This window comes from Battus philenor, unplaced genomic scaffold (assembly GCF_028537555.1).
Source record: "Battus philenor isolate CCGP_79_NKW_IND1 unplaced genomic scaffold, ilBatPhil1.0.hap1 SCAF_3, whole genome shotgun sequence".
Classification (NCBI taxonomy): Eukaryota; Metazoa; Arthropoda; class Insecta; order Lepidoptera; family Papilionidae; genus Battus; species Battus philenor.
In genome coordinates this window covers 1147352-1174397 of record NW_027181693.1, presented here as the reverse complement: position 1 = coordinate 1174397, position 27046 = coordinate 1147352, and the positions used below count along the sequence as shown (strand labels likewise).

The window sequence follows — 27046 nt, the reverse complement described above, 5'->3', positions numbered from 1 at the left end:
CGGGTTGGCGATGGCAATTTGGTATTATAGTACGCAGAAGACGCTGCTGTCCATCATCTGAAAATTTGTTTGCAAGCAGTAGCAATCTTATATAATTAATGCAAAAAGTATGAATTATATATAAGACTCCCTAGAATCAAACATGCAACCTAGGTTCGCAAGCCTCTCTCCTCTGAACAAACAGATTTAGTTTAATAAATTTGGTTAGCTAATTAATAGATATGTCGGTATGAATGCGTTGTAAAATTGCTTGAATATTAAAAAGAGAGTGGTGTAGTAAACAAATTTCGGAAATCTATAGGAGAGGCCTATATCAAGCAGTGAAAGTTCTACGATTGAAACGATGATCGTAAAACACATTAATCATCTTATCCTAAAAAAATATTGATGGTAGACTAATATTTTAAGCGAGTGGGCGACATGGTTTTAATTACCGACGGCACAAAGACTTTGTTGCTTATGCTACAAGTGTTCTGATTTCTCAATACACTGTTACGGTGTTTGTCGGGTATAAATAGATTGTCTGAAACAGTAGTGTATTTTTTATGTAGGGCTTCCTATTTGGGACCTCTCTTTCTCCCCTGCCATGTGTGGCTCAGGGCTGTTCCAGTAGTCCTTCACAATTTCTTATTTTACAATTTCCTTCCGTCTTTCACAGTCTGTATCTTTCTTCACATTCACATCGTCTCCCGTGCATCACCTCACCCTCACCTTTCCTAGTCTTCGTTCTTAAACCATAGTTTGTTATATTATCACAGTTTTGACTCAATTTAATCGATTTTGTTATCTTTTTTTATTAATTGCACCTACATTGACTTTAGCTTAGGATCTTGCTCGAGTCTTTTTATCTTACCTCTGAGGTTTATTAATTTCTATTGTATATCATATGACATTTGTCGTCGCCTATGATGAAAGCGATGCTGTCTTCTTCGATCCTCCTCCACATCTCGACTTCGAAGAGTGAAGTATTCCAAACACAGAACAGGCGGCAATTATGTGCATCACGGTCTGGTCCTCATCAGAGTAACAGATGCAAGAGGGACTCTCCTTGTATATAAATGGTTAGAGATTGGAAGAAGAAGAGTGATAGGTATTGTGAAGAACGAAAGAGGAGAGTGATCAGAAAACACAAACTGAAAATAATATTTAAAATAAAAAAGTCTCTTTCGACATAGGCAGTACGAGAGTACCGAAATCCGGTGACATAAAAAAAAAAGTTGAAGAGAAACCACATGTTGTTATTAGACAGCAAGACATTGGTCTCATTTTCACTTTCATCTTCACACGTCCACATAATACGTTTGATTAGTTTTACAACTCATTGCAGATGACACTATAAATTGGGTTTAAATGTAAGAATTTAAAGAAAACACAAAAAACCGTTATTTTCCATTTTAATCGAATCGTAAATTGTAAAATTGTACAAATTTAATATTATCCACTTTCGCTATTACATAGAAATGGTACAAATTGAAAAAACTTGTAAAGGTCTTAAAATGTTTTTTTTTTATATTACCTAACACATATGCATATTCCCGTGATATTTTTATTGTGATATATTAATACTTATTGGTAAAAATACATTTTGATTCTTGCATAAAGGACTCTAGACTTCGAGGTGTTTCATAAAGACATAAGTAAAAAAACACAGATAATATATATTATATCAAACATACGGATATAAAATGACACAAGATTTTTTTAATCTATAATAAACAAATTTAATCTATTTATAAACAGATTTTATATTTATATGCATATTTACTTAGATGTTGGTTGAAATAATCTATGTAGAAATTCATTCTTAATTTCGTTTATGTGTTGGCTGTTATGGAATACATTTTTGTATCAAAAAAGTCGGTATTAAGGGATATATTTTTTTGTACCGAACTTCAACTGCTGTCCAAATGGCATTAGCAAATTCCGCGGGTATGAGGTGAGGGTGCAGAGAGTGCCTATTGTAAACATCTTTTAAAGCAGCAAAGCGCAAGAGGTTCCGTGGGAGAGTTGGCTCGGGTCACTATATACTACTGTTTTACCTGATTAGAAGGCCGCCGAGCTCTTAGATTGGTATGTTGGACGATGGAGTGATTAGGTTCAAGCACCACCACGAAGGTATTTCGACTAGGGTTGTCACTTGTCGATAATACCTGCTTAGCATTCCAACACAAGGGCTGCCAAAAGACCCAAACCTAGGCTTTTTATGATACTAATAATTTGTTAATAGGACAATAATAGCTAGAAATGGAGAACGGAAGACCTCAAAGGAGGTCTTTTTCGAAGGATGTGTCGGTTAGAGGAATCCGATCGTCTAATGTAAAATGTAATGTAGATATTTAATAGTGTAGCATTATATATATGAAACATTATAGTAGATATTGTGTATATATAAATATCTAAAATTAAAGAAATTCTCGAATAGTTTTACGTTAAGAATTTTAATTAAGAGCCGCCTCTATACTTTCTTAGCTTATAAAAATTATATTACGCACATATGCGACCGAAATTTTCTATCACTGTTCATATATTTAACAAAAAACTAGAAATGATTTCAAAGTTTGTTTTACACTCGATAATGTAGAGTAAGGCTATATATTTAGATAAGATTGGTTTTCATAAATTTCCATACATCTGACTCCGCAGACTTAAGTTGTATATAATAACATATAATACTGTGATCAATGGGTAAAGTGAATTTGCATATAAAATGTAAATTCTTTGTTTATTCTTACCAATCAATTTTAATCCCTTTCAAAGTAATTACAGTCCATAAAACGTACCTTTGTCAACGCTTTTTTCAGTACTCAAACTTTCCAGTATAGCCTTAAATACCTTTGATTCGGTTTTTGTATCCTCAATCGTATCAAAACGGAGTCCGGGCATTGGTATCTTGAGTTTACTGAACAGCCAGAAGTAGCACAGACCTAAATCAGGCGAATACGGTGGTTGCGGAATAGGAGACGAGTTTTTGACGCTTTTTTTTCCAAAAATTCTAGCGATTTTGATAACAATCAAGACTTGAAGCGATTTACAAAATTTAAATATTTGACAGAACAACTAGACGCGACGCAAATGTCATAGACAGTTCTACCAACCTAGGAAAAAAAATTACCTGTCATACTAATGTCTGGGAGATTTAAATGACAATTTCACCTTACTTTATGAAAACATACTATGTTATATAAAAATAATTTTAGTTAATTCAGTTCACACCTCCAAATCGTGTCCTTAATGCAAGGCAACACCAATTATATAAACAATTAGTTACCTCTAGTATATAATGTGTTAATTTATAATTTAAATATCTCTACAAACACTAGAATTATGTGCGTTTGATTAATGTGATTTATTCTTACATTGAACATATCTAATCGGCAGCATATTTAATGCAGTATATAATCACAGTTATTTTAATTACAAACAAAATATGAATATACAAAAGTCCAGTCGATTTTAAACCTTAAGCTTTCACTATAAGGTTCAAAATGTGATGTAAAATAAAACGCCGCATAATCCTAGCTCCTAATACATAAACTACCAAACAATCAGTCTTTAACCGAAAACACGCTTAGAATAAATGTGAAATATTTACAAAATTCAATAAAATCAACAAATAAGTTATAAAAAAAAAACTCTGTACACGACTGTACTTTTCAATGAGAAACCATCTAAACCGCTTAATCTAGTTATCAAAATTGTGCCTTCGATTGTACTCTATTGTAACAACGATTTATTAAAAATACTAGATGTCAGTGTACACTTCTGCACGAAATTAATATATACGTAAATAAAAAGTTAAGAATACTTTGCGTCCTTAGGTTCGAAGTTCTTTTACCATCAAGCTGTAGTCCAGTGGTCACAACTTGGAGCAGTTTCTGTCTGGTTATTGGTCAAAGTCACATTCCAATCAGGTTTAAGGTATAGTTTCTCTTTCTGTTAGTGCAAAGACATAGCCCGGAAAAATTTGATATCTGTAACAGTGGAAATACGACGCAAGGAATATAAAGACCAGGGTGAAGATTGAATCGATGACCTGGGACCTAATCTTGAACTTTAACCATCTTCATTACATTTCCACAACAAAAACCTCCGTGGTTAAACGTGAATTAAATTGGTCTTCTAAAATATTTTCAAATATATGTAAGAAGATAAAAATCGTACTTGTTTGGTACAATGTACACATTCCTTGATTAATTGTAAAAATGTTTATAAAAAGTATCTCAATAGACCTACTTAGTGACAATTCTAGAAACTTCGTTTAAAGTCTATAAATGATCGCTGCACTCTAACGCAGCGTTGCAGTAACCATTAGACCTCGGTTGGCCTCCGTTAGGTAGTCCGGACCCGAGACTGGTGGTGAGACCGAGACCAGAGTCGCTGATGGTGTGAAGTCCAGTGCCGTTGCGTTTGTCGCAGACGAGGAGGTCCACGGCTGGTACGACGCCGTTGCTGCTTTTCCCACCTGGTGGACGGTAAAACCACCACGCCAGGAAGAAGAACAACAACGAACACAGCTTGCCCACTAATGCCAGAGCCAACATGTACCTGAAACGAGATACGAGTAAATTAAGAAACATCCTACTCAATAAACCACTGTGATCTAAAACTTTGGTGAATTTGTTAATTCCCTTTCAAATTAGTCCAAGTCCGATATAATACACTTTTGCCAATGATTTTTTCAATCCTTGCAACAGTCGAAATAGTCTTTTTCCGGTACACCAATCAAGACCTTCTTCAATCCGGTTTTTAACTCAATCAATCGTGTCAAAACTGTGTCCCTGTATTGGTCTTTTGAGTTTGCTGAATAACAAGAAGTCGCCCAGAGCCAAATCAAGCGAATACGGTGGTTGCGGAACTCTTGGAGATTATTAAACTTTTCGATAAACAGACGCTTGGCAAATGTTATAGATCAGTGATTCTCAAAGTGGTCCATATCGACCCCTAGGGGTCTATGACAACCTGCAAGGAGATTACGTCAGCGAAAAAAAATTTGGGAGTCCATGAAATGAAAATGGGGGTCCACGATAGTGCTATTTATTTCTTAGTAATTTATTATTAAAGCATCAGGTTCATCCTTTTCACTAAAAATATTGACTTATATTATTATATTTATAGTTTAATTTATGTTTATTTAATGTTACGTATATTTTACATAACAGATACAAAATCTTACTTTGAGTAGTTTTAATTTAAATTCAATTATTAAATGTATAAATTAACATGTGTTAAGTTAAGTTAAGTTTTTAACACTAAACTTCACTACAGTTATAAATTTACAGGAAATCAATATCAGATAAGTAGGGGGTCTACCCAACACGGAAAAACATGGCAAGGGGTCTACGACACAAAAAAGTTTGGGGGAACTCTGTTATAGACAGTCCTACCAACCTAGGAAAAAAACTACCCGCCTTCCTTATGCCCGGGAGGGTCAAAAGACAATTTTGTCTTACTTTTTGGTCACAGTAGTGTCATAAGAATAATATCAAAAGAACCCAATTTGCAAGATTAAAATACACTAGATTAAAATTAAACTTACTACTAAGGGTCAACCCCAACGCCGATCTGAGAAGAACTTAAATAACGTATGTATTAAGGATAACAAACTCCGACGGGTTTGTTGTTCTTAATACATTAATTACTATTTCGAAAAGAAATCAAAATTTAATATGTAAGAACCCAATATTACCATACAAGGTGGTAAAACCACCGTTGTATGATAATAGAAGAATAATGATGAAAGAATGGAATAAAATAATGGTGGAATAGTGCTTTGGGAGTCTTACCTGCTCATGTTAAAGTTATCGTAGAGGAGACAAGCGCCGGTGGTGGAACAGCTGGTCTCCCAAAGCGAGCACGACAGGTCAATGAGGAAGCCGAAGAGCAGAGGTGCTGGTATAGTTCCTAGTAGCCGCACCTTGATCCACTGAATGCCCAGCGCGAAGGAACGTTGATCCTCGCGAACACACCTTCACCCAAATATCTTTGATTAGAAATATATCTAGAAAACTATTTTATTAGTCTACACAGTTTCCTTTGAGTCTATAGCAATGGTACGTATTTCTTTAACAAACTTCAAAAAGCCTTCCAATGTCTCCCAAGGCTTTTTCTTGAACTCCTCCCCAATTTATTTTCTTGGAATTACTATATGAAATCGAATCAAGAATAAGGAGGTCCATAGATGAAGGATAGTAACCGATATATCCCAGCGAAGAAGCCGTGAACAGGCAATGTAGATAGATCGGCAGTGTAAGACGTCTGCCCACAAGGTGAACAAACGACCTGGTTCTATTATAAAACTATGACCGAGGTTTATGCCCAGCTGGCTGAAAAGCTGATGATGACTCCTCAATTGGTTTTTTATAGACCCTATTGGGGAGCCCTAGTACCCTTATCTTTAGTTAGGACAGGGTCATCTTGTTTCATTTAATATTTTTTTTCACGTTTCTTTTATTTGCACGCTCTTCTTGCATTCTTCTTATAATCTTTCGTACTTCATCTTTGTTTCCACTTCTGCTTTTTTTCTTTCATTCAATATCATTCATTCCTCTCCTCATTCCACAGTTTTACATTTCTCTATTTTATTTTAAACATTTTGTTCTTTTATTGTTTACACTTATTCTTATTTTTAACTTTTATTTCTACTGATTGTTTTTTTCATTGGACAAACATAATTAACTGCATATATAGTTGACTTACCTGAGTGTGGCGGAGAGTGCTGGCATGGTGGCCAGGAATGTGAACAGCATCACGCAGAAAGCTAGAAACACGAATGCCCATAGATACGGGCACGGTGAGTTGCACACGCTGTTTATAGCCTCGTACGGTAGTGACTCGTTTGTGTCTGCAAAGAATAAATAAGAAGATGAGCCAGGTAAGACGCACCTTTTTAAACGGTTTTTATTTAGTTCGACCCGTACCGAATTTATTTGGGTCAAAATTAGAAATTGAAATTTAAGCACCTTCCCGTTATCAGATTGATCTGAAATTTGGTACACATATTTAATTTAGATGACAATACAATATAATAAAATCAATAACATTATAAATCTAAGATGGCCGCCGATACAAAATGGCGGATTACATATTTTTCCTTAACCCCCTCAATATGGGTATCAAATGTAAGGGCTACACTAGTAAAATACGATGATTATGTCAAAATTTAAAATTAAATATGGACGCCGTTCCAATATGGCGGACTAGGTACATATTTTTCCACAACCACCACAATATGGATATCAAAAAACCGTTTAACTTAAAAGATTTTTAAATGTATTTATTTTGGTGTGAAAGGGGGAGGAATATTCTGGATGTTCAAGGTCCACAGGCTTTGCATTTTGCCTGTCCCAGGGTATGTATTGTCCACACTACATCTCTAATTCTTCTTCTACTGTTACTATGATTCAATAGCATGTTGATCTTTAGTCCGCTTCAAAGAAGGTGAAGCTAGTTGTAGTTTTAATTAAAGTATCTCATTATAAATTGTACAATGGTAGCTCAGTGGTCACTGAACCTTGCTATCGTAGCGCGCGAGTTCAATTCTCGGGATGCAATATTATATTATTCAGACTATGTGCATTAATTACATAGGATTGCCTCTGTTCACAAACAAGTTTTCAGAGGATGTACAGCAGCGATCTCTGCGTAGTATAGTACACTGTGATCACCAACCTGCCTATAGGTATCTTTAGAAAAAGGCATAGGCCTTGCAATAGGCGTACATGAGCTGAAAACGATGCTGTTATAGGTGACTTAAATTAATGTGAATTGAAATAATAATCCCGAGGAGCCTTCAAGCTACTTTTTTTATTAATTCTAATTTGTATCTCTAGTGTTTTTTTTTAAGGTTGCCGCTATTTGATACGGATCTTTCTTCTCCCAGCTGGGAGGCACAAAACGCTGTTTTTTACAATTTTTCTTACACAATTTTCTCTTATGGGTAAATACAGCTAAAATTTATACCTATTAACAAGACAATTTGGAAGTTTCACTCAATTATACATTAGTTGATACATTTATTTTATTTCAAGTCGCCGCCCAAGCGCTACAGACAGTTAAATGCCTTGAGATTTAGAACAATGTGCCGGGCCAACTCATCAAAAGATTCTGCTGTAGATTTTTTCTTGAGAGGTCTGGTAAGTAACGGAGGTATATTAAGGTTTTCACGAAAGGTCACGTGGTTACGTCTTTTTGAATTCGCATCCAATCGAGAGCAGTGCCTTCAAGCTACTTAGTACTAGATTTATGTTAAGCTCCTTAGCCTTAATTCTATGAACAGCAGTAATGCGTAAGTGACCTTTCGTTAAAAAACAAATAGTTTTTTTTATCAAATTGGGCCTTGGAGACATTCTTCTTTTGACGTACATAAGTAATCACTGAAGAATCCATAGTGGAAAAATAAGATGAATAAATTGTAGGAAGAATGCTTCCTCTTCCAGAGCTAACGATGTCTGAAATATAGTAATGTTAGGCAGATAATAGTAAACGACCAAGTTAAAGTTTGCACCCTTAAGTGATCCAAGCGGTTCGTTTAATTCAAGAGCTCGACTGCCTGCTAATTTAGTAAAGTTATATTATATAGAGGCATGAACTGAGGCTTTCCTTGAGGTTATCCATCTTAAAAAAGGTTTTAGGCTAAATGCCTTCTGCGTCTTGTTTCGTTAAACATGCCGGAACTGCAAACGCAACTCTGACAGCAGAGAAGAAGGTAAAAGAAGATAAAAGTGTTGCTCTGACCTGCGGGTCGCACGCAAGAGCATTCGCGGTAAAGCTGAGCGGGGCCCTCACGTGCGACTCCCCTGCAACCCGCGTGGCACGGGGAGTAGTACACGATGCCGTCACGGCCGCAAACCGGTGCGTACGGCGCCCCTTCGCAACCGCACATTGCGTTGCATTCCGCTGATAGAACCCCGCCACTGGAAAATTAACCTTAATTATAGTAGAGGTAAGAGTCATTTTTGTAAGCACAAAAAATAATGAGATATTGAAGCTGTCGGCTTACAAGGTCAATAGATGGCGCTAAAATAAATTAAAAAAATTAACAATATTTGAAGATGAAGATCTTTGACCAATGTATGCTGCCGGTGATGATACATGGATCCGAGACGAAGTTATCCAGAGATCATGGAGAGTATAATGCTAAAAGTTTTGCTGGAACATCAAATCAGAAATGAGATCTCAGAAATAAAGATGGTACAATAAAAATAATTTAACTAAAATTGTTCGTGTTACACACATAATTATGTTGAAACGTAATTCTAAAATGCTGCATATAAGATAAGATTAGAAGTGTTGTTTTCGAATTTTAAAATAATTTTTTTTATTTCAAACCGGCCAAGTCTAAAAATTACATTTCCTCCGCCATGTATGTCAGAAAAGAGGTGTACCATGTAACATGACATAGATGTAATAGATGCAGTAAATAGACATGGTTAACAAAAAGTATATTAAACTGACAATGGAGCGACGATCGCGGATACGCTTGGACGGGACATGTGTGAACACAAGTAGACACGCGTGAACAGGTTTGAATGAACTACAATGCTTGTTATTGAACACGCCCGAAATGATTGTGTTCAATCATTGGTCTTATACAAAGTGTATTATATCTCATTCAACAATAAAGATACACTAACGGGTACTAGAATAGACAATAACACTGTTTATAGAGCCTTTCGCCTACTCTCCTTAACCCTCCCCCCCCCTTCTCCCACTAAGGTTTTCGCCGCGCATTCCTAAGCCGCCATACAGCAGTGTTAGGAGCACTATTTATTTATACTACTTCGGATTTAACTGATTTCTTTATATTTTTCATCATCGTGTACAAAGGCTGTTTGTGTACTTATGTTGGCATTTATCTATGCTTTATAAAGTTAGTACTCTTATGTGAGAAACCGTGTACGGTATAACAAAAAAACTTTCATGTAATGTTAAGATGTTTATCGAACAAAATAAAGAAGCAACGGTAGACAAGTGGTAAGCGACTAAAATTTGTGATCTTTGAGTCGCGGGTTAGATATCTGGGATACATTCTTATATAATTTGTCCATTAATTACATAGGATTGCGACTGTTTAAAAACATTTTTCTGGAGGATCGACAGTAGCGCCCTCTTCGTACCATAACACCACGCTGCGATCGCCAACCCTACCTTTCATGGCGATTATCGTATATCGCCTATAGATATTTGTGATTGCCTATGCCTTGCAGTGAGCGTCTACTCCTGTTTTAAAGATGTAGTATAAGTTATCATAAAAAATTCCGTATGAGTTAGTTGTGGGATCTCGGGTTTCGCTGGGGGGATTTAAATCTGATTCTAGTTTAAATCAGATCTTCTGGTATTATTCTTATGGTATACATAATAGACAACATGATTCTACGTAGACATTAAAAAATTTAATAAATCTAAATTTCATAGAAGGTGTCTTATAGTCAAGTCACTAGTGTGGTCATCATAGTGGATCTTCCGTGTAAATACGTTATAAAAACTCACCCTGTGACTCCAGGTCCGGAGTATGGAACTGTAACACCGGCAAAAGGATAGTCGTCGCAGGTCATCACGAAGGAGAAGGTGAAAAGCGCTGCGACGAGGGTGGCTGCAACGCAGAGTTTAATGATCCCTGAGCAGGCCAGCTTCCAGCGTTTCACCAGCCACCCACCGACGAATGTTCCACCACCACCAGCTGGCACCGTTATTACACCTGCAAGCGAATATAAAATATGACTTACAATATTGTTTAAGAAAATGTATATGAGACAGACGTATGCCGTTCAAAGATCAGCTCGTGATTATGGGGTTAATATGGTACTCTTTGCAGTCCTCCGACATCCCAGGTCGACATACTTCATAGGTATTATATACATTTAAGGAATATTTCAAAGACTTTCTCATGAAACGTGGTTAATATGATAAAAGATACAGGAACTGACACACCGTTTTTTTCTGATTATAAAGCTAGTTTTTAAATTCATAATATTATGTTAATGTTTATTAATTAATTTTAATTCTACAAAGAAAAATAATTGTATCAAAGGCTGGAATGTCATTTGGCACAGCTCAAACCATTTTGAAGGTTGTTGCACGCAAACACGTCAATTGGTATTAAAATTGGTCAATTTTTTGGGAAAATAGCTTCAAAAACTCGACTGATATCGTTCTGCAACCACCGTATTCACCTGATTTCTCTCCGTTCGACACACATTCTCACAATCACATCCTTCAAGGATCATTATGATTTGGGTCTTTTTGACCGAACAGTTCTCATGTGATGACCAGAGCCGGTAAACGAGGACTGGCAACATAGCTCAGGTCGCGAAGTCGCTAGGTGCGGGCAGATAAGACCGGTCCTGATGATCATTTAAATAAATAAATAAAAAACATTAAATTAAAAAATAAATACCTAATAAAAGAGCAGCTTCCGAAGCGCTCACAGCGAATTGATTCTCTATGAGCTTGGGCAGGAAAGCTGCGAAGCCGGAAATCAGCATACCCTCACTGGCACCGGCAAGGTTGAGGAACACGAATGTGGGATTCTTCATCAGCGCTGCAGCCGCTCGAGGGAGTTCGTGGAAAGCGCTGAAAGCTGCTGATTTGGACGCAGCACCTTCGTGAGCTTCCGATACCTTGGATGCTCGAATTTCCGCCGCACCTACAGAAATTGAAGCCCATTAGCCAGAGGAAAAGGGAATCTAGAGAACGTACATATATCATCATCACCACCATCAGCTGAAACGCATTCAGTAGACATAGGCTTTCCAGGCCTTTTCCATAGATTTCCAGCATCTGTCTACTTTGTCGGTGGAGAACGTACGCTGTGTTTGCCGATTAGTGGTTTTTGCATCAGATTCTTAAGGCTCTAGCGATTATTTATTCACTTTATATTCCACTTTGAATAAATTGTTTATTGTTTACGACGAAAGAAGGAGAAGGAACCGATTCCACAGAAACATGAATTATTTTGGGCTTTATAACGATATCATTTTATGTAAATAAATAAAATGACCTATGAACATATATATATTCATGTACATATACTAAAATCTGTCTGTTTGTTCTGCCTAATCTCTAAAATAGCGGGGCCAATTTTGACGCGACTTATACGGGCAGGTAGCTAATGTAAGGAGTAACTTAAGTTACTTTTATTTTTGAAAAATTCTTATGCGAAAACATTTTTTATTTATTTAACGCATACAAAGTCGCAGGCGCAGCTAGTTTTAAATAAAGTTATGACAGTTCCAAAAGCGTCATGGTCTAAGAAAAGTGCACAACAAACTCATTCGATTTTTTTAATCACTTTTTATACACACTTTATATAGTTGCTTATGCAAAATATTCTCATGTACAACAGTTTCTATCATGCGGTAGAAATATCACGTCACATGAAGTCGTGCTTGTATTGCACGGATGAGACTCAAGATGCGATCGCAAGGTTCATCGATGTGGCGAACACGGTAACCGCCGCACAGACACTGGCGCACAACCTGATGATGCCAATATGGAGTAGGGATGAGGAAATGGCGTCGTTAAAATAGATTAAAGTACTTTTTCACTTAAACACAGTAAAGTAAATTTGAATGCACTGTTTGTGGAACATAGATCATAATAAAAAAACTGACCTGGTAGTTCGAATGGGAATGCAAGCAGTGGTATTGCAACCACGAGACACAGCACCGCAGACAGAATGAATCCCACCCACCACGCGCCAATCCAAACAGAGCTCTGAGGTGTTATGCCAATCCTGTGGAAAAAGTGTGTTTTGTAATGAACTTAAATTTGTTATCTTGGCCTACTTACTTCCCATAGTAGATGATGAGACAAATTAAAAAATATACTAAGGAATTGCAAACTTTCTGTAATTCATGACGAACACAGTGGCAAAAAATATAGAGTACTTTGATACAATATTAACAATGTCACACGTATCGCCCTTCGTTCCAATCACCTTACATCTAGACGTCTTGAACATGGGAGTCAGTCAGAAGCCCTTTCATTCTTCACATTCTTTAATATTCCTAAGAATATCGGCTATATATATATGTTATTAAAATAAAAAATTGAATAGACCTTATTTTGAGATAATATATTGCCTGTTATTTAAAAGTTAAACCAAAGTTATTTTTAAAACAGATGTATGTATATAACAAAAAAAAACTGAAAATGAACGACAGTTTAACATACATATATATATAAGAAAGTTAATTAAAAGGTTGACAACCACTCAAAACTATATTTCTTATATATACAGAGCAAATGACACACAAGATAAATAAATGAGCAAGTTGGAGGAGCGATATATAAATTTACAAAACAATCAAATAAAGACCAACGTTCAAATTTAATTAAGAAGCACCAGGGTTGCATAAATTTGAGAACAATATTACAGAAGACGGCGAAGGCGATGCCACCAATGCTCTAATATCCTGGTTGAATAAATTAAAATCAGGATAATTGGAAGGAGTGAATAGAGCGGGTTTTGGAACTCGAAAACACTTCCGGTACGTGAAGGGTTCAACGGATGTTGTTTAGAGAGGATCTACCAAAACAAATTGGCCAACTCAACACCAATAATAGAATCGAATAATAGAATACGTTAGGAACTTTTGAACAGTTCAATATTATACGAGTAATACGACAAAATATGTATTGAAAGCGCTTATTGTTTGTACTAATTTGCCATATTTATTATCTGTCATGGCATACTTGTCAGAAGTTATTAGCGTGTCGCATTCCAATACAAAAAAAAAACGAATAAGTGAAGCGTAATATTTCATATTGATTACTTAATTGATTAAAAATAAATTATGTAAATAAATTTAGTGATATGTAAATATTGACATATGCAGCCGTCATATGACAATATAAATTATCTGTGTGAATTGTCAAACGCGCGAAGTTCAATGCGAACTGTCAAATGCGTGCACATTTTATAGCTCATTTTATTGCAAATTTTTTTCGAGATACTGCGAAATATTAAATTTATTTTTCCAATGAGATGCTTTTACAACGTATTAAGAAACTCATTTAAAAGATTAATTATGTAAAATCGATATCAAGTTATGGTGTGACCAAGTTATTTTCCTCCATATGTCCTCCATAGGCGAAGCCTTTTACCTCTGTCTCGCCTGATGTTCAGCGAGGTCTACAATGCTACATGTTTGAGAAGTCTATTCACTCTTGTCTTGAAGACTCCACTTGTTCCACTTCTTGGCTGTTCAGGGTATAGTTACTTAAATTTAAAAAATTGGAACTTTTAATAAAAATCTTATTGAACGTCAATTTATTATCTGTATATTTTTTAATCTATTTTATTTTTAACTCTGTATGGCAAGATGTTTAGTTTGTAGAGAAGGAGCAGAAAGAAATTCCGTTTATAAAGTTATGAATAATTTTGACAAATTAGATTTTGATTTAAATGCATGCTTTCTCAATAAACTGGAATGTATTCTGAATAACTGCATTCGATTTATTTTCAATCTCCGCAAAATCTTTTATATATCTTCATACCGATCTCAGCTAAACTGCCTATTCCACAGCGCCATTCTATACGTGAACTAACTACACTTTTTCCCCACTTCACCTGTCTTCTTAACATCTAAATTCCAGTTCGTAGCCAATACACACAAAAAAACCCTTCGCTCCTCGAACAATCGTCTACCTAGATGGCCCCTCCATAGTACCGCTTTTACTCACTCCTTCGCAATACAATTTATTCTTCTCTGGAACGCGCTCCCCCTCGATATTAGGATGATCAGATTGTTGCCTGACAAGCTGACAGAGTCATCACGATAATTAGATGTTACTGTGCATTGCATGCATGCAATTATCAGCCGGCTGGTGGGCGGTGCACTTCATTGCACGACTACTGCTGCATAGCGAAAATGGCTATATATTAGTCCCTTACTTAGGATGGACTTCCGTAAAGTAACGCCTGAATCTATTAGATGGATTTTATTATTTATTATATTTATATAAACAGTGTATATATTTATATAAGGTGTTTGAATGTGATTATTTTGCCTCTCTCTTGATTTTAGTTTTCGTTTTATGATGTCACTTGTTTCACTTACCTTATTTTTAATTTATCTCCGCACCACCTAACGGTTAACTGGTAAAGAATGCCTTCGACATTCACCGTTATACATAAAATGTATTAGAAGTGTATTAAATAAATTATTAAAAATAAGACCTATGCTTACTTTTTTAAAATAATAAACGGTTTTGTTATATCGTTTATGAAGAAAAGAGTTCGTATAAAACACACGGCTGGTTAATTCGAGTACAAGTCGGTCCGGAAACCATGGCGTTGATGATCGGAAACTTGATTGGAATAATTTAAAAGTGAAACCGTATCAAAGAGGACCGTACAGAGTGCTGTTGTGCGGAAAATCATATTTCGCTGCGGAAGCCGTGGAAACGGCGGAACTAATTTGGCTGAAAAGTTACCCGCGCCTACGACGAGATGAAAGCGAGAGGGTAGGCAGAATCCATTCAAGCCGAGCCTGCCGGCTTGATATATTAAATACGGGAACAAGACAGCGGCGGGCGGGGAAGTCGTACACGGGACTCTGTGCGACAGACCTCCGGATATTCTAACCACAGTTAATTATTTAAAACGAAAAATGTTTACGATATATGACTAGTTGACATTGGTCACAAACATTTTACGTTATATGCAGGCAATATATTCAGAAGTATATCACCTATGATTGAAATGTTGATGATAATCTTAGCCGAGCTTCATGGTGGATAATATCCCGTATTATTCTTCTGTAACTCTGTCAGATAGCTGGTAAAGAACTTCAGGTGAGTATATCGAACGACAGTTCCATACGGAATGCCTATTTTAACAGAATTACATAAGTCTCTTTCGTGGACGAAATGTCGCCCTGTTTTCCTAGACTTCTGTAGAAAGGTGGTACAGTACAAGATAAACAAAAATAGGACTCGGCGATAAAATAAAAGCGTCGAATAAGGTCTACGGTAATTTATGCCTGCAAGCAGAAACAAATATAAATAAGGTTGATAAGATTGGATATAAAAAGAGATTTACCGGAAAGAAAATTATTATTAGAAATAAAAATTTAAATGTTATATACGATTAAAACTGTGGTACTGTAATAATCTGTTATCTAGAAATGAGAACGAGGGAAGGAAGGTGATATGTTAAAGAAGATATGAGAGTACGAGATAGATAGACTCGTATATAAGAAATTGGAAAAAATTAAAAGAGAATGACGAATAAAAAAACATCTTCTCGATAATGAAAAGATCCTGCAACAAACACGGTATGGGGTACGGTATAATAAAAAAACAAAATTACATGGTATTTTATATATATTTATATATCTGCAGGAATATACAATAATATCATAAAAGGTACCCACAGTTGGGCGGCAAAGGAACGCTTAGTCGACGTCTAATAACGCGCTAGCAACATATGTAGCTTCAATTGTGGCAACCATAAACTAAATGACTTTAAATACAGTCACGGGAACATAACCTCAAAATTCATATCCAAAGGTCTTAATTGTCCGTCATTCAAAACTAAGGTTTATCACTTTAAACATTTAGTTAAAACACATAACGAAAACTTACGTGTTGGAGTCCACCGTTGGGAAATCGGTATAGATGTTCAGCATCTGTCCGCCGAGAACGTATCCCACAGCTGGTCCCACCACTGCCATAGTGTAGTATACACCTATGGATTAAAATGTAGCACTTTAGTATATACTGTTATAGAAATAGAAAGATGAGAAAGAGATACAGTGGTTGCAGAACGATATCAGTTGAGTTTTTGATGCTTTTTTTTTTCTTCAAAAAATTGACTAATTTTGGCACCAGTCGTGACTTGACGCGTTTGACAACATTAAAAACGTGTTATTAGGAGAAAAATAAACCTTTTGACAAACAGACACTTGGCAAATGTTATGTATATAGACAGTCTTACCAACCTAGGAAAAATTTACATGCATTCACAATGCTCGGGATTTTAAATGACAATTTCACATTATTATTTATATTGAAATTTTATGTGTATATAAAAGCAAAGGGTAAGTGAAATAATAATTGAAGTATACAAAAAGATGTCTACGTTTGTATGGAGACACGGCTTTGTAAAGGGCATACGGAGGGACAATGTTTTGAATGAAGTCCCGTGGGAGCGACGGTGATGGGCCCTCGTGGTCAAAGACCTGTAAACACACTAGTCACCGCTCCACGTTGGTTGCAATAATGACACGTGCGTTTAACAGTCTGAGATCTCAAGGGTTCGCGGATTTTGTATCAAAGTTTTGACTGCGTATTTTAGGGTGACGCGTCTCAAGTAGACAAAACCAAAATATAAGTGGATAACCTGAGAGGTTTTTACAATGGCCCCGCCTACATGTATTTTATTCGATTTCTGTGTTTATTTACAATTTTAATTCAAAGACATGTAAATAGATATTACACACGGCATATAATTAGGCACATCACAAACATTTTTCGTGTACAAATAAGATTTTAATTATTAAACGGTTTTATTTAGTTCGACCCGTACGGAATTTATTTGGATCAAAATTAGAAATTGAAATTTAAGCACCTTCCCGTTGTCAGATTGATCTGAAATTTAGTACACACATTTAATTTAGATTACAATACAATATAATAAAATCAATAACATTATAAATCTAAGATGGCCGCCGATACAAAATGGCGGATTACGTATTTTTCCTTAACCCCCTCAATATGGGTATCAAATGAAAGGGCTACACTAGTAAAACACGATGATTATGTCAAAATTTAAAATTCAAGATGGACGCCGTTCCAATATGGCGGACTAGGTACATATTTTTCCACAACCACCACAATATGGGTATCAAAAAACCGTTTAACTTAAAAGTTTTTTAAATGTATTTAATTTAGATATTAAAATCTTGAATGTATATTTTTAAATTGCAACTGTAAATCTGAATTCTCATGAACAGGTTGATTGTTAATTGTTTATGAAAGCTTGAATATATATATCGCTCTTTCTTACTACACCAATACCACACTTTGCGTCGTGGTTACGTTCCAAAAAAACACGACGCAAATTGAAACTCCGCAAAGTGAATTAAGATTTTCTATAGCAAACCATGTAAAGATCGAAGATAGGTTCCAGGGTCACGAAAATTTTACTTTTTAAAAATTAAATTGAACAAGGTAAACATTTCAAAAACAAATATAATATAACTCTGTCTATAAATAAATTGGAAAAATATATACCTCTTTTGAAACCAGAAACAACACATAAAAATTTATATAAATTTATTATTCTCTTTTAAAAAAAGCACAACACACTACATTACAACACACTACGTAATTGAAACTGAACTCCAAAATTAGCAAAACAAAGTGAAAATAAAACCGTATTAAAATTGCGTTGATTTTTAGTTAGAAAGGGAATCCCCGAGTTTTGATGGCATGGTGCAATTAAAAACAAAAATGTTGCCATGTCTTAAAAAAAAGAGAATTAAAAAAAAATAAAGACACGAACCCAAATCAAAGCAACCCCGAAAATTTTACGCACAGTGAAAATTAGTACTAATTAAGCAGCCACGCAACTTCGAAAAAAAACGCAAAACGAAACGACGCAAAGCGAGGTATTGGTGTATATTGATGATATAATAAGAAAAAACGTTTTCGAAATTCAATAACTACCTATTATTTAAATTAAAGTTTACTAATAATTAAACCGATATATATTTATCGTCATCGTTTAAGTAGTGAGATGTCCACTAGTGGATATAGCCTCCATTAGAGATTTCCAGTAGGACTTGGAAGCGAAGGCCTCCAGCGTCAACCTTAACAGCCTCGTCTACCCGCCACCTTGTGTGAAGACATGCGCTGCACTTGCCGGTCTGTGGTCGCTATTGAGGGCCTTTCATAATAGGTTTGGGATTAGGGACTTTGTTATATAAACAAGTTTTTCAGTTTTTTGTTCTTTATTATCACTCCCTTTCATCCTTTTCAATTTCTTCTATTCTTTTCTTCTGTCCGTCACAAAATATTTTGTTACTTATCTTATTATTTCTATATTTGTTATATTGCTATGCTATACTGTTATTATATACTATATTGCTGTAATGTTATAATTTACATTTATTTTTGGTTTTTCCCTTTTTCGTTTTATTATACAATGTCAACTTATCAATCTATTATTTTCATTATTACTTGACTAGTTATTTTTATGTAAGAAAAGGACCAATATTTAGCTACTTCCGCACATGCAGTGGTAGTCGTGCAACAAAGTCCACCGCCCACCAGCCCGCGGAGTTAACTCCTGATGATGCCCTGCGAAGGGGTGAAACACGTGTTGAGTGATTTAACGGTGGCAGTTGTGTAAATTGCATTGTTTGCCGCATGCGCATTTATCAGCGGGCTGGTGGACGGTGCACTTTGTTGCACGACTACCACTGCATGTGCGGAAGTGGCTAAATATTGGTAAGTAGGTAACTATTGGTCCTTTTCTTGCTTAGGATGGACTTCCGCAAAATAACGCCTGATTCTATTAAATAGTTATTTTTATGACTATATATATTTTATGACTATTATGGCAGTTGTTCTCCGCGCAATGTGACCTGCCTTTTTACACTTTTACTTTCCAATCCTCTATGATGAGCCAATCACTAAGGCCGCCCGTCTTCGGTTTTCGTAATCTTTGTCGTCTACAGATGACGTCATTTCTGATTGTTTTTTTTTTTAAAGAAGTTTTTATATGAATATAAAGTCATGCTGTTACACATAGGATATTGGTTCGACAGCGATCGTACGCAACAATACGTTTTTATCGTCGATATTACATCCGGGAACGGATAGGGGTGAAATAAACGCAGCTCAAGTGTCGGACGCATTAGACCTCTGGAGCGCGTTTCTCGCACCCCTGACATTGTCCCGCGACATGCGGCGTGAAATCGCGGTTGCGATATCGCACCATGTCCCATTCCTTGAAAACCCTTCAACCGCGCGCTATATTTTCTCAGCTAAAAGCTGCCCATAAAGACAGTTGCACACCGCGCGCGATAATATTCTTTATCTAATATATAAAATTCTCGTGTCTCGGTGTTCGAACTTGAACTCCTCTGAAACGGCTTGACCGATTTTTAACAAATTTTATATGCGTATTTAGTAGGTCTGAGAATCGGCTACTATCTATTTTTCATACCCCTAAGTGATAAGGGTGGTCCACCCCTAAATTTTATTTTTAATTTTTTATACAATTTTTTTGGTTTTTATTTTTTTATGATACAACATACAAAAATACATACAATCCTAAATTTTCACCCCTCTACGATCAACCCTTATTTTTAAATTGAAAATTAAAAATATTTTTTTTGCAAAACAACTTTTGCGGGATCAGCTAGTATTATAATAAATTAATATTTATTTTCACTATAAACAGCGGGCATCAGTCTTTTAAAACAAGGACTTTGTAACACACAGTTTTTGCTTAGTTTTTCAAACAAAATATACGCTAGTATAATAAAATAAAATTTATCCGCAAGTATATATATGTATAAAGAAATGATAGATATAGGATATTGTTGTATTAAAAATTATATAGGTTACCAAAATACACGGGATTAAAAAAACTTTTTGCTAATGTAACTCGCCATTTTTATTTCGATTGACAATAAATATTTAACAGCTGCGGACAGTTGTATCAATTGACGCAATGTAAAATTAAAAATGTTGTTTATTTATAAACTCTCCTTCATTTTTAGTACATTTTTATTTACAATAATAACCTTTTCTTTCTTTAACTGAAATAAAAAATATTGGAATTAGTTGAACCGTACAATATTGTGTTCAATAATAAATTTGGTGAAACATTTTTTATTAACACAGATAGACATATTTCAAAAACGATATCAGCTTTGTATTGTAAGGTACAGCTTCGTGATTTATGGTACGAAATTTTCCACGGAAAATACCAATTTTTCTTTCATGGGATACATAAGATACCTTTGCTTCCATATTTTTTTAATTTGTCATTATTGGTGTAAAAATGATTGAAATTTATATCTAAAGCTATTAACTTGAAACTATATTATCGCTGAGTGTGTAGAAAGGTTTTAGGCAGCGTTTCTCGATACCTTAAGAGGCACACATTGCGCCCGTCCCTCTTGCCTCTCGCCCTCAATGGACGGAAGTGGCTGTGGGAACGACTAATGGCATTTCGATTCGCAACACCCTTTATATAACAGGCCGTTCTAAAATTTTCAATCGCCAAATATCTATATAAGTAAAGATTCATAGCGAAATATATTTCTACGCACAAAGTTTACAGCGGCTTTTAGGTTTTAAAAAGTGAGTTATTTTCCTATTTTTAATTCACATATTCGTTAAAATACAAAGGAGGTTCTTATCGAAAGAAAAACATACAAAATTGTGAAGAGAAAAGTACAGACAACAGTTTTCTTTTCCATTACAAGCCACAGATAAAATTAAAACACCAAATACATTATTAACAAAGTTACTATTAAGTAATTATTATATTAAATATTATAACTTATTTTGTACAATAATCAGAGAATACGACAAAATATATGACACGTATAATACCATAATACGATCGCCAATCCTTTTGCTAAGCATGGCGATTATGGTATCACCCCATAGATATCTTTGGGAAATGACTACGCCTTGCAGTAGGCGTTTATTGGTTAAAGTGTAATTATTTCTGAAGAAATGTAAATATATATATATGTGTATATAAAATAAGTGGGACTGGAAAGTAATGTCTTTATTGTCGCCATATTTCACAGAAAAACTGATCGATTTTTACCGCTCCGGCATTGATTTTGTATACTAAATGGCAAAAGCTTGTTGATAACGCAGGTGAATATATTGTTGATTAGAAATAAAAACTTGTTAAAAATGTAGTTGTGTGATTTTAACTTAACCCTTAGTAGCCTGATTTACGAAAGTGATTTTTTTTAATATTACTGTGTTTGCTTGAGGGTCTAGATGAAGGGAAAAATAGATTTTTTTTAATTGTATTGAAAAGAATATTATACAACAGTATACAACCTATAAAAAAACTAATTGTAATGTGAACATTCGGTTTAAAAGATTGGTATCAAAATTGAAACTATAGGTTATTAAGGGTTAAGACAGCGACATTACTTTCCGGTACTCTAATACAAGGATTACATCACAATTAGATATTAATATCAGTTAAAGTATGATATTAGATGTACAAATAAGTTTTCTCTATCTGTCAAAAGATGGCGTCAGCGAGCGTTGGTTGTTTTTTACTTATCCGAAAACTTCATGAAACAACTTCTTAGACATATTAAAAAACAAACTACTTTAGTGATTTTATTGTGGTCGTTTCAGCCCATAGACGCCGACTATAAGGCATGCCCCTCCCCTCCCCAAAGATATGTAAGAGGGGATATACCGTAATCGCCACGCTTGTCAGGGGGGTTGGCGATTGCTGTGTGATACTATGGTAAGCAGAGGAAGCTGCTGCCCATCCCATGGATACTTGTTGTTGAACAGTGGCAATACTATATAATTAATGCACAAAGTGTGAATTATATAAGATTGTATTGCTCGATACGTAACGTAACAAAAACGTATAAACACGTACACGCAAATGAATGTATACTACTTGACAAAAATATTAATATGAACACTTGAGTCATTCAAGCCTTCACCTCAGTGACCCATATTGAGGTAAGAAAAAGAAAACTTAGACTTCCCAGACTAATTTGGAGCACCGACTTCTCATGCGGGGTCATGACCCACTACACCGAGAGAGAAGGCTTAAAACCGTCAGGAAACATTCGGATATTATCAGCACATTGTTTGTACTAAACGGATATTCTTTTAGGGATATTTCGGAGTTATGGATGTGGATATATATATATTTATATATATATATATATATATTAGCTGATCGCGCAACGTTGTTTTGCCATGTATGTTATTTTCAAGGAAACATTTTTTTAGTTCAATAAAAATAACTATCTACTATAAGTGTGTATATTTTTTAATTAACAAATAAAATATAAGAGTTGATCGTAGAGAGGTGAAGATTAAGGTTGTATGTATTTTTGTATGTAAGAAAAGGACTAATATTTAGCCACTTCTGCACATGCAGTGGTAGTTGTGCAACAAAGTGCACCACCCGCCAGTACTCTCTGTTTTTTGCACTAATCGGTGTAACATAAATCCTGAAGATGCCCCGTGGAGGGGTGAAACACGTGTTGAGTGAATTGACTGTGGCAGTTGTGTAATTCGCATTGTTAGCCGCATGCGCATTTATTAGCGGGCTGGCGGCCGATGCACTTTGTTGCACGAGTACCACTGCATGTGCGGAAGTGGCTAAATATTGGTCCTTTTCTTACATAGGATGGACTTCCGCAAGGTAACGCCTGATTCCATTAAATAAAGTATTTTTGTATGTTGTATCATTAAAAAAATGTTGTCAAAAATTAGGGGTGGACCACACTTAACATTTAGGGGGATGAAAAATAGATGTCGTCCGATTCTTCACCCTGGCCGATATGCGCGCTAAGATTCACGAAAATCGGTCGAGCCGTTTTGGAGGAGTTCAATCACACACACTGTGACAAGAGAATTTTAGATATATAGTCCTCGCCAACAGATTGGGAATGTAATCTGGCTCAGCTCAAACCATTTTGAAGGATGTTTTGTATCTCAAAAGCGTCAAGTCTTGGTCGATATCATACTGTATTGGTCCTTCGCGGCTTTTTTGCCAAAAACTCTACTCATATCGTATTCACTGGATTTATCTCCGTACGACTTCTGACTGTTCAGTAAACATAAAAAACCAATTTGGGACCGTTTTGACAATTGAGAAGATTAAAACCGAATCAAAGAAGGTCTTGAAAGATATACTGGGAATAGACTATTCCGGCTATTGTTATGACTGGAAAAATCGTTGGCAAAAGTGCGTTACTTTGAAAGGAATGAAATTGATTTGAATGAATAAATAAATAATTAACATTTCATAAACAAATTGAAAAGTCAACAAAACAAATCGTTAATTATACTGGTTAAAAATAGTTTTTCATTTACGCGGATTTACTTTGCTATAGAACGGGCAGGTAATATCGAAATAAACCACATAAAGGCTACTGCATTTACGGCTCTATCGGAAATGTCAAACGCGAGTCAACGGCGACCACTCTATTAATATCACGTCAAGCCCCTTGTATGTTCTATGCAATACAAACTTTAAGCTACAAATAGAAAAAGGGTAAAGTTAAAATATTACAAATTAAATAGAAATGACAATGTGCAAGTTTTATTAATATTTTAAAGCGTTTAGAAATTTTATATAATCTATTTTAAAATACCCGGCGATAAATGTTGCACATCGACCTTTAGAAAGAGACAATCGGCTAATTTCGACTTCGTAGAGCGATATTTTTATCTCACGACTGACACAAAGTTACATAGGTAGTGTGGGACAGAGATAATGCTCTACGAAGTCAAAATTAGCCGATTGTCTCTTTCTAAAGGTCGATGTGCAATTTTTAACGCCTGATACTGTAAATATAGTTACAGATTTATTTCAAAACACGTCTTGATATCTTTTAATCGTAGGGGCATTTACAGCTTCATCGGATATAAGAAACGGAAGAGTACGTGAATTTAACTAAAATAAAAACTAGACAGAAGTATTCCAGTTTCAAGCTGATATTCGCACTAAAATATAAGTCCTACTTGTGTTAGTGTGTAGTATTTTGTATGTGGGCATACTCACATACAAAACAGTACATTATACACGGCATTATACACGGCTTTGATGTCAGCAAGGACTTCCGGCATTCTAAGATACGCATCCTACCTCGGAATGCCCTCGCTGTTCGGCCGCCTCTGAAAACATATCGGTTTGTATGTTTTTTTGACCTCCGTTATTGGAGGCTTCTCATTCTTTCTTATTTTTGGAACAGGCATATATTACATAATTTTTTTTTTTCAAAAATTTTCCGACTCTCTCCCTCTCTATCTAAGCCTTCACGATCTCTCTCTTTCTTTCTTCTTTCGTGTATTTCGGTTTGTATGTTGTGTGGTGTCATATTTTGTTACATCGCAGCACTGATTGTGATGTGCGATATGTCGTTGAAAGTGGAATGAATACTGATGCAGTTGGAGCGGCATGAAATATTGAACAACATTTTTTAAACACCATATTTCAATGGCATCTAATCTACTCAGGTAATTTAAGGTACGAAAACCTAAAAAAAGAAGTACAGCCTCATTAGTGAAGAATATGAAACAGTGGCATTAAATTGGTCGCGTAGAGACAAAAAGGAGATCTTCGTTTTGGTCAGGGTTGATATGAAGTTGGAATAAACTTTTAGCGGCTTCAACAACCATTGATATTTCAAAAATTGTCGGATGAATGCTTCTATTAGATTAATGTCCATGCGACAGATGTTATTATAAAAAGTAGAAATAATTGATTTGCTAAAAATTCCATTTGAAACAAAATTCCAGAACTTAATCGAAAAAAATAAAGAAAATATGGACGACGACGATCTATATTTTTTATTTATAAATGTTATAAATAAGCATGTAAAACTAACACCGTTACAAATGAGATTTTGTGCTAAATTCCAAACGATTCCGATAACATTTAACGACTTAAACCGTACAGAAATAATCGATAAATTGTCCGTCACTAGTTACGTTATAAAAAAGTGCGTTCACATCCCTAGCGTATATGACGCAGCTAGATATCATGAATGTTTATGGCCTGTTATTTTTGCGATATAGTATAATTTTCTACAACACAACATTGTACGATGATTCTGCAGTTATAAAGAAATACAACGAGAAACAATTTCTTTATTAGCCTACCTAGATTCTAGATAAAAACATAGATATTTAGAAAATCGTACGTGATTTAACTAACTGTATATGTGGCTGTGTGTCGATAGCATGTTTAGACATTTGACGTGTTCTTTTTTTAAATCTTCTCATTTTAATTGACCAAAGAGGTTTTATTGCAAACAGTGTAAACTGTATTACTACAGATACATTACGCTTTCATTTAAGACGCGCACAATCATATAAATCGTATTTATATATACATAAAAATAATATTAATTAATGGAATGATTTAATCAATAATATTAAATAGAAATATTTATGTGATAATTAAATTAAAATACAATTAAAGTGAAATGTTGTGCAAGACAACCACGGACCGACAAGCACAGCGTAATCCATTGACAAAGTGGAGATGGTCTTATTAAGCTCCCTAGCGGTCTTATTGAAAATCTGGTGGAGGCCAGTAACCAGCAGTGGATGTCTTATGGTTCTTGAATATGACCCGTTCTACACTGCCTGCATTCAGCTACTTCCTGTCACCTCAATTATGTAGTCTTCAATCCAGTGGGGGGGCCTAACCATGCCGTATCAGCTTGTGATCACAGCTCGAGGCGGCCGTTGCTTGCACGAGCAACGTGCCAGCCGATTGCACATCAGACAAGCAATTCCTCGATCTACGTCAATGATCCTTGATCTTCTGCGGATCTTGTCATTTCTGATTATTCCTATCGCAACTCTGACCAGACCCCTTCCCTTTTTTTACGTTCCCTCTGCCATGTGCCAGGGACGTTACAACTTGAGTAAAATATTTTTTCATTTCACATTCTCATTTCATTCTTCATCAACTCTATCTTTCTTCACATTCAATTCGTCTCCCGTGCATCACCTTTCTTCCCTAATCTTCGTTCTTAGACTACAGTTTGTTACATTATCACAACTTTAAATTAATTTTTCGATTTTATTTACATTTTACTATATCTTGTAATTTCAATAAATAAGTAAGAAAAGGACCAATGTTTAGCCACTTCCGCACATGCAGTGGTAGTCGTGCAACAAAGTGCACCGCCCGCCAGTTCGCTGATAAATGTGTATGCGGCAAACAATGCGAATTACACAACTGCCACCGTTAAATCACTCAACACGTGTTTCACTCCTACACGGGGCATCTTCAGGAGTTATGTTACACCGATTAGTGCCAAACACAGAGACAAATAAC

At 35.5% G+C, this 27046-nt stretch overlaps 1 protein-coding gene across 1 annotated transcript in view; it reads right to left on the bottom strand.

Moving 5' to 3' along the window:
• Positions 1 to 4178: 4178 nt before the first annotated feature.
• Oatp26F (Organic anion transporting polypeptide 26F) overlaps positions 4179 to 27046 on the bottom strand; it is a 90106-nt gene continuing 67238 nt past the window's right edge. The window contains exons 7-14 of the mRNA XM_068770294.1: positions 16591 to 16693; positions 12612 to 12733; positions 11396 to 11644; positions 10489 to 10696; positions 8734 to 8912; positions 6697 to 6841; positions 5784 to 5966; positions 4179 to 4545 (exon numbers count right to left, since the gene is read on the bottom strand). Of these exons, the coding sequence (XP_068626395.1) occupies positions 4266 to 4545; positions 5784 to 5966; positions 6697 to 6841; positions 8734 to 8912; positions 10489 to 10696; positions 11396 to 11644; positions 12612 to 12733; positions 16591 to 16693 (1469 nt within the window). The 3' untranslated portion in view covers positions 4179 to 4265. The remainder of the gene's footprint in view (positions 4546 to 5783; positions 5967 to 6696; positions 6842 to 8733; positions 8913 to 10488; positions 10697 to 11395; positions 11645 to 12611; positions 12734 to 16590; positions 16694 to 27046) is intronic.